Source organism: Scyliorhinus canicula, chromosome 1 (genome assembly GCF_902713615.1).
Source record: "Scyliorhinus canicula chromosome 1, sScyCan1.1, whole genome shotgun sequence".
NCBI classification, from domain to species: Eukaryota; Metazoa; Chordata; class Chondrichthyes; order Carcharhiniformes; family Scyliorhinidae; genus Scyliorhinus; species Scyliorhinus canicula.
The window spans coordinates 41543603-41555640 of NC_052146.1; the positions used below are offsets into that span (position 1 = coordinate 41543603).

At 40.9% G+C, this 12038-nt stretch overlaps 1 protein-coding gene across 16 annotated transcripts in view; it reads right to left on the reverse strand.

Annotated features, from left to right (window-relative positions):
* LOC119961852 (lysine-specific demethylase 2B) overlaps positions 1-12038 on the reverse strand; it is a 290442-nt gene that overhangs the window by 137007 nt on the left and 141397 nt on the right. For 14 of the 16 annotated variants that reach the window (XM_038789282.1, XM_038789334.1, XM_038789320.1 and 11 more), the window contains 3 exons: positions 7039-7132; positions 3615-3768; positions 1195-1310 (listed from right to left, as the gene is read on the reverse strand). In XM_038789282.1, coding sequence (XP_038645210.1) covers positions 1195-1310; positions 3615-3768; positions 7039-7132 — 364 coding nt within the window. Of the gene's footprint in view, positions 1-1194; positions 1311-3614; positions 3769-7038; positions 7133-8326; positions 8509-9777; positions 9903-12038 lie in introns of those variants that run through there. The other 2 variants (XM_038789416.1, XM_038789408.1) reach the window with 2 other exon arrangements.

A 12038-nucleotide genomic window follows, 5' to 3' on the forward strand; every position in this document is an offset into this window, starting at 1 on the left:
CTGAAAATATTCTGGGTTTAAGGGGCAGTACAGTGGCACAATGGTTAGCGCTGCTGCCTCACGGCGCCGAGGTCCCAGGTTCGATCCCGGCTCTGGGTCACTGTCTGTGTGGCGTTTGCACATTCTCTCCGTGTTTGCATGGGTTTCGCCCCCACAACCCAAAGATGTGCAGACTAGGTGGATTGGTCACGCTAGCATTGTCCTTTAATTGAAAAAAATGAATTGGGTATTTTAAATTTAAAAAAAAGAGAAATACTCTGGGTTCAGAAACCTGGTGAGCTTTTGTTTTTAAATTTAAGAGTACCCAATTCATTTTTTCCAATTAAGGGGCAATTTGGCGTGGCCAATCCACCTACCCTGCACATCTTTAGGTTGTGGGGGCGAAACCCACGCAAACATGGGGAGAATGTGCAAACTCCACACAGACAGTGACCCAGAGTCGGGATCGAATCTGGGACCGCAGTGCCATGAGACAGCTGTGCTAACCAATGAGCCACCATGCTGCCTAGCCTGGTGAGTTTTTAAGAAATACTCTTCACGTAAATAAACTAAAATCACAGGACTCTCAAGTATTGCAATTACCTTGACCAAAAGTATCTGTATCTTTGAACGAGAAAGATCATTTTGTAAATCAACCACAAATATATTTTAACACTACATAGATTAGCTCAGACAAAATTTAGCCTGCTAACCAAAGTTTAATTTTTAAAGGAATGGAGAGGGAAGAGAAGAGCCAACTTTAATACAGGTTGCTTGAAGTTCCTACTATCATTTTGTAGATTAATGCACCATCCAGTCTAGTACATGGCACACACAGCAGAAAGAACATCACAGGTTGAATTCTCTAGCAGATGCTGTCACATGACTAGCTCAGTTCAGCTCCTAGTGGGGTATCACAATTATCCCATTATTGAATGAAGAAAAAGTCAGTTAAAGTTCCCATCCCTTACTGATGACTTGCGATCCATGCTGGAAAATGCACATGTGTGGACCTCTGGTCAGAACAGGATCAGGATTAGCTGAAGAAAATACATCTTTCCCTCCTTACCTCACCACCAGTTGAATTGTAATGTGCCAGAATGCTGCAAGTATGGTGGAACTGTATTCCAAGAGAAATATCATCATCAGATAAGCAGAGGAAATAAGCGGAAGTCTGCATTTATGAGTGCTGATTTATTAACAGAGGTGACTTACCCGAGTTCGATCCTCAATGCCATAGATATGAAGCTGCATAGGAATGTTAAAGCTGTGCAGGAAATTTCCACCAAAAACCAATGTGTCTACTGGCGTGTATACAGCATGGATCCATCCTAAAATAGATCGATAGAACTTGTGAGCATGTTGCAGTTTGAAGATCGCAAATAGGGTAATTTTTTTAAGTTTTATTAAAACTCTTAAACAACACCCTGACATTCACCATTTAGGGTATCAGGTGAAGAATTAATACTTGGAAAAGTACCGATGGGCCACTAGCCCACTGTGGAACTGTAACCAAGAGGAGAGGGGCTAGGGTACACTGGGGAAAAGTCATGGAAATTCTATTTGGAACTCGAGAACTGTAGAGTTTGTTAGATGTAAATAAATGAGTGAAAATATTCCATCACGTACAGAGGACACAACCCTCATGCCAAGTCACCTGATCATCTCCTCTGATTTGGTGCGTGCAGCATTGATGGTTCCTTGTGCAAAACTAACTTCAACAGCTTTGTTTGGACAGAACTTTAAAGAGCTGTCAATCAGAATGCAGCATTTAGCCCAACAGGTCCAGGTATTTTCAAAAAGTTCCAGGCTTTGGGGAGAGAGCAATAAAAGGAAAAGGAAGCAGAGGATGATGTAGGGCTCGGGTTATGGCGAGGTTTCACTTTTTTGGGTGGATGATAGGTGTGTTTAGTTTTTGTGCACCAAGTCTCGTTTTTGTTTGTGCAGAATGTTCATTGTTTCTGTCGCGGGGGGAATTCCACTTTGTGTCTTTTTGAGGATCTCACATTTGGAGGTCATGCTTCAATTTTTTGGAAATCTTGCAATTTTGTACAAAGGGCCTCATGGAAATGTATACGGCTCCCTGATTGTTTCCAATGTCTGTATCTGCGTTAAATGGCTGGCATCCCTATTCTAATTCACTGTGCAACCAAGGGAACACAGCATGCGAGCAGCAAGGATTATCTACATCAATTACAGCCACATTCTGCAGTGTATCTGTTGATATATTTTAACACAAAAACAATCTACATTACAGGCTAATCATTGGTCATACACCTGCATGACAGGGAGATGAAGGGCATTTATTTTATTACCTCATATCATCGCTGACTGAAGTCAGTGTCTGATAAATAGAACGAAGGCAATGAGGAAAATACACAGCCATGGGTGGCCAACACTTCCCTTCAGCATTTCACACCAGGGGTTCAATGGCAGTGAATTATCCAGAACCTTAATTTGCTAGTAACAAAAAAGGCTCGAGAAGACTTTGGCTACATAGAAGATTAGTTTAATCTGAATCAGAGCGTTAGATATTTGTAAAGAAAAAACAATGATATATTTAAAAATCTAACCCTTTCCTCTGTTCTTAAAGCAGTATTTCAAAAAGATAAGGGACAAAAAAACAAGTAAAAAGCAAAATACATTCTCAGCAAAATGCATTTTGAAATCACGCCATCAGCTGTTAATATTTCCTCTCAATGACGTACCAATGTTTTTAGAATCTGTCATCTCTCATTAATCAACAAGGTACATCAGTAACAATGGCAGCATCCAAATAATGCAGGACATTTACAGGTTATTACTGTATGATAATCGTTACTATTGTACCATGCACACTAACACAAGGTAAGTGGTCAGGGGAGTTATATTTTCTACAGGAGACTCAACCACTTTACTGACTATAATAGAAGTGCCTTAAAATTATGCAGCAGGAACAATTCTGAAGATACACTGCTATAAAAGTATTTTTGTGTGGAGCGGAGGTGGTGGGGAGCGGAGGTGGTGGGGAGAATATCTTGCAGTCATGTCACATGAAGTACACACAATAGTGCGTGATCTTTTAAAATCATTCATTTCAAGCCATTTGACAATAGATCAGACTGTTATCCCGCAGATGATAAAAGAAATGGCTTTCTAGAGATTCACAAATGGAATCGGACAGATGAAATTTCATTTTAAAACACAATTTCCAGACACAACACTACTAGAAAATAAGAGGTTGACCCTCTTACTAAAACAATCCAAGTCAAACTGAACAAAAAATGCACTTATCTTCTGTTGCAGGTAATATGCAATGTGCCTCAGTGAGATGTTAATAAGCACATCAAATATATACTAATACAGCAGAGATAATGCTGAGTAACATTACGGCCCGTAACAATGTTAAATGATGCAATCAGCCACTCAGGTATAAATGGCTGACAGCTAAGAATGATTCAGTGAAAATGATTTATTTACAGCACTATGCCCACCACATATTTGAAGCAGTAGCTAAAAGGGCAGGACACAAAGGAATGTCTCCTTTTTCTCCCCCAGATTCACTAATGTTGTATCCACCTACAAACCCCACCCTCCTCCAATATGCTGGTGTAGATAATGCAAAATGACAAATGAGAATAGCTGTCCTCAGTTACCTGAAGGGATCAGAAACGTATATCCTTGTTTTAACTCAATGCGTTGGCATCCGTCCACTCTGTCCCCAAGGAAAATATCACCTTGCTTTCCTGACAGAACCCACTCTTCATAAATCTCCAGATTGTGCGACGTAGGGGGAACTAACCAGAATACCTGAATGAGACAGACTGCTTAGAAAACCGGGACTCTTTACAATGGTCACATTTTCCACTGTTACAAATATTAAAAACACCAATGTAATTTTCAGCTAAATACCCCAATACCTGTTAAGCCCCTGAAGATCACAGCTAAAATAAGATTGCATCTTAAATTACAAGTTTTTAAAAATGCGGTGACATGCAATAATGATTTTTCAATGGTCCATGTCATTTTAGACTTCAAAAATAATGCAAATCCTCACATTCAGAAATAAATTAGTAAATATTAAAGGAGGTTTGAAAATACTACATGCTAATTTTCATCTGTTTTCCTGTCATTCAAAACTCTGCACGAGCAGAACTGAAACCATGTATGCACTTCATAATAGAGCTATGTTCAATTCATGCAGATATAGATATGGACAGATATATAGATATTAATATATATATTTGTTATAATACCCATTTACACATGTCCCAATACGCAATTCCTTAAGCAATTCAGATGGTGATTCCCTCCCCCACCCCAAGATCAAACAGAGGCAGCACTATGAGGTGGGACTGGGTGCTACGTGCCATTTTTTCAGGTTGTGGTTTAACTGAGCACTCAACTAATGACAAGTAATTCTTCAATATAAAGGAATAGAGGGATCGGTCAGATCACTGCACAGCTCACCACTCTAATTTTTCCTGTTCCACTGCCATAAGTACCACAGCATGATATCTTAACATTTTCAGAATAACAAAGTATATAGAGGCTCAATTTTACTGTGCCATCAGGAAATAGGATGCAGTTTCCACTTGCTATTATCCACAGCGAGGGCCAATCACTGTTGCATTATCAAGGGAGGGACAAAGCTACGCTTTTAAGTTGGAGGGAGTGTATGTGGGAGAGGGCAGAAGGGGAGGGGAGGAACAAGAAAAGAATGATTCAGCAGCTGCCACGGATTTACTTTTATTAGATCAGAAATGGGTGTTCGTTCCTGGAGCAGAGTGCAGATCCCAAAAAGGAAGAGTGAGAAAACGGATTAAAAATGCTTTGGAAAAATTGCTTTGCTACATTTCAAAGAAACTATAAATAAGAACAACCCACCCCAAAATCGCTGCTCTGAGACATATTAGGTATAAAGAAGAGAATGTGGCAGGCATCATAATGTAGCTTCAAATAATCTTGCACGTAACATGACATGAATTTGCCTGTGTTACAGTACTAAACAGCTGAATTTATACAGTGCCTTTCGTGTAGAAAAATATATTTGAAAGCATGGGGATAGGATTTTCATTTTTGTTAATTATAATCAATTCAAAAGTTTTAATTAGAGTATGTATTTTATTTCACTATAAATAGCAACAATGAAAACCTTCCCCCAGAGTATTTTAACTAAGTTGCCATGTGTCTTGGAGCTTTTCACAGTAACTTCATTGCAGTGTTAATGTAAGCCTACTTGTGACAATAAAGATTTTTTTTGTACAGATAGGTCATCTTAGGGCATCCCGACTACAGAACTCCCACCATCGGAAACCAGTTTCTGGGTCTTTGTTGGCTTGTAATTTACGCTCCACCCCACTCAGAAAGGGCATCTTGTTTCAACTCCACCAGAAATATGACATGTGGACAGTTCATACAACCACAGATTTTACAGTGCAGAAGGAGGCCATTCAGCCCATCGAGTCTGCACCAGCCCTTGGAAAGAGCCTAAGCCCACACCTCCACCCTATCCCCGTAGCCCAGTGACCTCACCTAACCTTTTTGGACAGTAAGGCAATTTAGCATAGTCAATCCAGCACATCTTTGGACTGTGGGAGAAAACCGGAGCACCCGGAGGAAACCCACGCAGACACGGGGAGAAAGTGCAAACTCCACAAAGACAGTGACCCAGCTGGGAATCGAACCTGGGACCCAGAGCTGTGTAGCAAATGTGCTAACCACTGTGCTACCCTGTGATGCAAAGCGCACAACTTTCCATTCCATGTGCGTGAATTTACTCACACATTGAGGCACTGAAGCAGCCAACTCCCCAGGACCACAATGAAAACCCAGCTCCTGTAGCTAAATGGCGAAAGCGCTGCAGTTCAGCTTCCATTATCTCCATGGGGGCAAAAATGGCACTCTCAACTCAAATTGCTGAACAAATTAATACACTATTATTTTGGAAAATCACATTCTAAAGCAGATGTAAGATTTGGCTGGTTGGCATATTTTCTGGAGGGGGAGGTTACTACATTCCTCCACTCCTGTTCTGGGGCCAGTAACTTTTGCTGGGACATGTTTTCACAAGGGCCTCCAATATCTTACCTAACCAACTATTCTTCTTCTGAGAACTCAGGAAGTTAGAATCACACTGAGGACGCCACAGTCAAGCATATCCTATCCATACCTGATATCAGTGGTTAGCACTGCTGCCTCATAGCACCAGGGACCCGGGTTTGATTCTGACCGTAGGTGATTGACATTCTCCCTGTGTCTACGTGGATTTCCGCCAGGTGTTCTGGTTTCCTCCCACCGTCCAAAGATGTGCAGGTTAGGTGGTTTGGCCATGCTAAATTACCCCTCAAGTGTCCAAAGGCAATGCGGCACAATGGCACAATGATTCACACTGCTGCCTCACAACGCCACGGTCCGGGTTCAATCCCGGACCAGGGTCACTGTTCGTATAGAGTTTGTACAATCTCTTCGTGTATGTGTGGGTCTCAAAAGCACAACCCAAAGATGTGCAGGGTAGGTGGATTGTCCATATCTTTTTATTAAAACAGTAAAAAATATATACAAGGCCAAAGGGTACAAACGCAAATTTTGTGTTGGAGAAACAGGGTGTCCTCCCTCAGGCTAAATTGGCCCTTAATTGAAAAGGAAAAATAATTGGATACTTAAAATTTCTTTTTTTAAAGTGTCTAACGGTTAAATGGGCTTACGGGTATAGGGTGAAGGAGTGGGCCTCTTTTGGAGGGTCAGTGCAGGTTTGGATGGGCCGAATAGCCTCGTTCTGCACTGTAAGGATTCTATCCAAACATCACACTTGAGTCTCTGGAGAGTGTCCCAATTTACGTTCCAGAAAGGGAAGCCCACATTGTTGACTTTGGTTTGTTAAACATAAAATAAACCTTTTGGCTTTTATTGTCCTAAAAATGTTTGTCTCATTTGTTAAACTATGTTTTCAATAATCTTTGCTTTTAAAATTTCCCCTTGATAAGCACAGTTGTGTACATAAGCCATACAATCTTCAAGTTTCTTAAATTGAAATAAACACCTCAAATGCCGCAGATAAACAAGTACTTCACTGCTTACCTTTCCTCCTCGAAGTATGTGATACCAGACAGAAGTGCCACCAAAATCAATGTGAAAATCTGTGTAGCACCCTTTGACGCTCATTAAGCAGTACCTGCAGAGAAAGCATTTAACAATTAATCACTTCATGCTTTAGCAATCAGTAAGTTGTTGACCTACATGAGGATTCAATCATGACCAAGAACAGCAGCAAGTGATGTCCTCTAACGACATGATGGAGGTCAACAAGGACAGAACATTTAATGCAAGGTGTCTGCTTTGAACACGACTCTATTGCTTATTAAACCTAACAAATTTGGGATCAGTAGTTTTTATTTGTGGGTTTCAATATAATTATTTTTGTCCTCCAAGGAAATCAGCAAACAATGTACGATCCTCACTGCATCATTGAGAACCATACTGCAACTGTGTTTCAAGACTGAAGTGAAATTGATATGCTTGAAATTGTATAAAAGATGGAACAACTTCCAAATGGGAATTAGTTATTAATTACAAGTTCAAAGTACACTGAATTAAAAGGGAAAATGAAAATAGCTTTAGTGTTTCAGAAGCATTGGCCGATCCTTCATTTTCCATAAAGGGAAAGAAAATCTCAATTTTTTTCTGTAATCTCAGAAATGCAGCATTCAGATTGAAAAACAAATTCGCAGATTCAAGATGCCTGCATGTCAATGGAAAATTACTAAGTGTTCGCCGAATGCCTTCTAAATTGGGAGGAGCAGATTTATTCTAAAATTATTTCCATCTGTTAATGTAGAGTTTCAACTTGTACACATCTAAACTAGTTGGAGAATTCTGCCAGCAGATTTATGGCCCACAAACATGTGAACTTTGTAACACATTTTTCTGTGGGGAAAATAATTTTCTGCAATTCAATCCTATTGCATATTAGTACAGCAGCTGCACCCAGCTTCACAAGTGAACAGAAAAAGGCAATTATAGTGCCCTAGTTACACTGTACCAAACAGCAGGGCAAAATACTTACAATGCAATCACATATCAACACTCATCAATTATACTTCCAATACATATAATCACAGGCCAACATCGACACAAATTTTTATATATATATAGTATTTCTAAATAAAGGTCTACACAAAAATCTAACTCCACAACTGTAGGATGATCAAATAAATCTGCTGCAAAGATTTGCTCCCTTATGCTCAATGCATGATTCCCCAGTCCTGTTAGGTTTAGCAGCAGCCATCAGCTGTAACTAATGGCTGAATCACATTGAACTGATGCTCCATGCACCTTAGAAATAATTCAGCTGTTAATGTGAACCCACCATTACTCCGGTTGCTGCTTTTTGTGGGTTATGTTGTGTCAGCGTTGCTGAACTCTTCTAAAGATCATTTATTGTCTCATCTTCTCTTCACTTATTGCCTTCATTTTAAAGATAAAATCTAAGCACCATGCAGGCAATGCACACTCTCCTCTGCTGATAGGCTGTGGAGGACTGTACCAGGTGGCAACAGCAGCAGTCTGCGGATCAGAGCTGCTTCTGGTAAGGAGAAGTCCGCTGCCTAGCAACAGGATCCAGGATTGAGGTTGACAGAAAGATATGCACTGATGTCATGAAGACAGCTCAGGCAATTTACAGGGTCTAATAGTCTTTGTTCCCTGTTGTTACTGTTACAGTCCTCCTGACTCAGCGATGGTAACTAGACCCTCCGTGTTCCTTGCACAGCCAGAGGGATTTGAGTGCCCATCAAAACCACAACTTTTGTGAACCCGCAAAACCTATTTCAGGAAACAGCCTGACTTACATAACCATGATCTGTTATTTCACAATTAAAGAGGCAGTCTCACTGTAGTTAGCCACAACAGAATGCTGGGTCAGACTCTATATGCAAGCTGCAGGTAACAGTGTTTTGGATCTTAATTTTAATTAATTAGAAATAATACAGCTCATATCAGAAAATAAGCAAAAAAGGGAGTTATTTCGAACGCACTTCTGAACTTAATCTTAACGCCAACATAGTAAAGTACACAAACGGTGTTTTTTGAATAATAGTGATCAGAATACTGTGTTTACAGTTTAATCTAATTTTGCAAAGCATTTAAAATCTGCGTAGATGTTAAGAAAATGCAAAAAAAGTACTGAAAGAATTATCTAACGAAAAAGTGTTGTCACAACCATGTCCCACTAATGCAGCTATAAAACTAACTAGAAAAAGAAATATGGAGGAGGTGGTAGGACAATACCTCAATCCGAACACAAAAAAAATAAACCTGTTTCAATCCCTGAACCTATTTTTGTGAGAATTCATTTTATAATAAAACTGATCATTTTTGCACTGCCATCTACAACTACTGCGCTGCTGTCACGTCTTTAGTAAAGCTTGGGTGACGGCAAATAATTTTTATGTTGTATTTCACCTTGCCAATCAGATCATTTTGCACATTGCTCTAAATCCGCTTGTCTGAAACCCATTGCCAAGCTGCATTTTAATCGTGCTTACAGGTCTCCATGGCCTAAAAGACGAATTAAGGATTCTATCATTCACAAAATGAACTGAAGCAATCAGTATTAGCAAAGGTACTTTTACGTTTCCAGCCCCCCCCCCCCCCCCTCCAACACACACACACGCGTGCTATTGAACAGGAGATCCATCACTGTCAGTAACATCTAATACTACATTTCAGAAAAGGTAACTAGCACTTATGCGCTTCCTGTCACAATAAATACCAACATTTCCACAAAAAATCAATTAAAATGACTAATACATCCAATACCTTAAAGAATAAAACAGTGAACTGAAGTCAATTAGGTTTCTGTCAGATCCAGGTGTCAGTTGAAGAGCTATGGGCACAGTAGGGGAACATATTAACTCCGTAGCAAGACTGGAAAGACAGTAGGGATTCCATCACATTTATTTAATGAGGATTATCTGCCAGATTCTCATGCAATGTTCCTGAGCTTGTAAAATAAGGTGTGTGATATCCTAAGGATATGTAGCTCATTCATATCAAGTTTCTTCGTCCACTGTTTTAACAAAAACATCCACACATTTATTTTAGATGGGTGTGTGTTGAGATAGTTAACCTCAATCAGTGTGGCAGTTGAAAAGCGACAACAGGCATTCAGGAACTGGGTTTGGAATCAGATAATAGAGAGAGAAAAAAACAGCTGATGTTCCTTGTAATGATGCACTTTCACAGACTTCATTAGAAACACAAAATAATTTATTAATAAGAACTGTACAGCAACCACACAGCTGCACCTAGTGCCTACATGTCTTAACGATTTAGATTTATTGTCACGTGTACAGAGGTACAGTGAAAATTATTGTTCTTCGTACAGTCCAGGCAGGTTGTGTCATGATATGCAGACATGCACATAATGAGATACAGACAGGCAGCTAATGAACACAGAGAACAGGACATAACCAATCAGCAGGCAGAACACTTAGGGATGGTTCCCCACTATAAAAGACACGAGGCACTCACACTCCGCCTCTTTCCACTCGGGACATCTACAGAGCGAGTACAGTGTATATATCACATAACGCATACAGCACGTGGCTAAGAGCTAGTCTGGTTCAGTCAGAGAGATCACACTTAGGTTAGCAGAGAGTCAAACTCTCAGAGCACTGAGCTAACTGTGTGACAGGTTCAATAAATCAAATTGAACTAACTTCAAGGTCTGGAGTCTATTTCAGTTATAGCTGCATCCAGTTGCAGCCCGTGCTATCTCAGTGTGCTTAACACAACAGGTTGCACCATACATGAATACATAGAACATACTATAAATATACACTGTAAATACTTAAACATAGACATCAGGTGCAGCATACGGAATATGGTGCTACAACTATAGAGATGCGTAGAAAGGACAGCATGGTGGCTCAGTGATTAGCCAGGGCTGAGGATCTGGGTTTGATCCCAGCCCCGGGTCACGGTCCATGTGGAGTTTGCACATTCTCCCAGTGTCTGCATGGATTGCACCCCAACAACCCAAAGATGTGCAGGATAGGTGGATCGGCCATGCTAATTTGCCCCGTAATTGGAAAAATGTTTTTTAAAAGATGCGTAGAAAGATTAGTTCAGTCCATAAGAGGGTCATTCAGGAGTCTGGTAACAGCAGGGAAGCTGTTTTTGAATATGTTAGTGCGTGTTCTCAAACTTTTGTATCTTCTGCCCGATGGAAGAGGTTGGAAGGGAGAATAACCCTCAGTGCGTTATGCTGCCCGCTTTCCCAAGGCAGCAGGAGGTGTAGACAGAGTCAATGGTTGGGAGGTAGGAGGTAGTTGGTGATGGACTGGGCTGTGTTCACGATTCTCTGTAGTTTCTTATAGTACGGTCTTGGGCCGAGCAGTTGCCATACCAATCTGTGATGCAGCCAGATAGAATGCTTTCAGTGATACATCTTTTTTAAAAATAAGTTTAGAACAAAGAACAAAGAAAATGACAGCACACGAACAGGCCCTTCAGCCCTCCAAGCCGACCATACTCCTGTCGGACCTAAACCCTTCCAGGGACCATATCCCTCCGTTCCCATCCTACTCATGTATTTGTCAAGACGCTGCTTAAACGTCACTATCGTATCTCCTTCCACTACCTCCCCCGGCAGCGAGTTCCAGGCTCCCACCACCTTCTCTGTAAACAAACTTGCCTCATACATCAACATTAAACCTTGTAGCCTCCACCGTTCCTTCAGTAACCCTGCCTCTGGGGCCTCCGAATATCTCCTGTCCACCTGGAGTATCTCCAAACCAGCCTTATCCATCCCTGCTCGTTTTCTCTATGGGCCCGTATCGAGATTAACTCCCCCCCTAACCACTGCCTTCAGAGCTTCCCACACCGTTGCTGCCGAGACTTCCCCCGTATCATTTATTTCCAAATAGTTCTGGATGGACTTGCTCAACCGTCCGCACACCCCCTCATCTGCTAATAGTCCCACATCCAAGCTCCATAGCGGGCGCTGCCCTCTCTCATTACCATGTCTACTTTTTCAAAAATGTATCTAATTCCAAACTTAAGTAAAAGGTCACAAA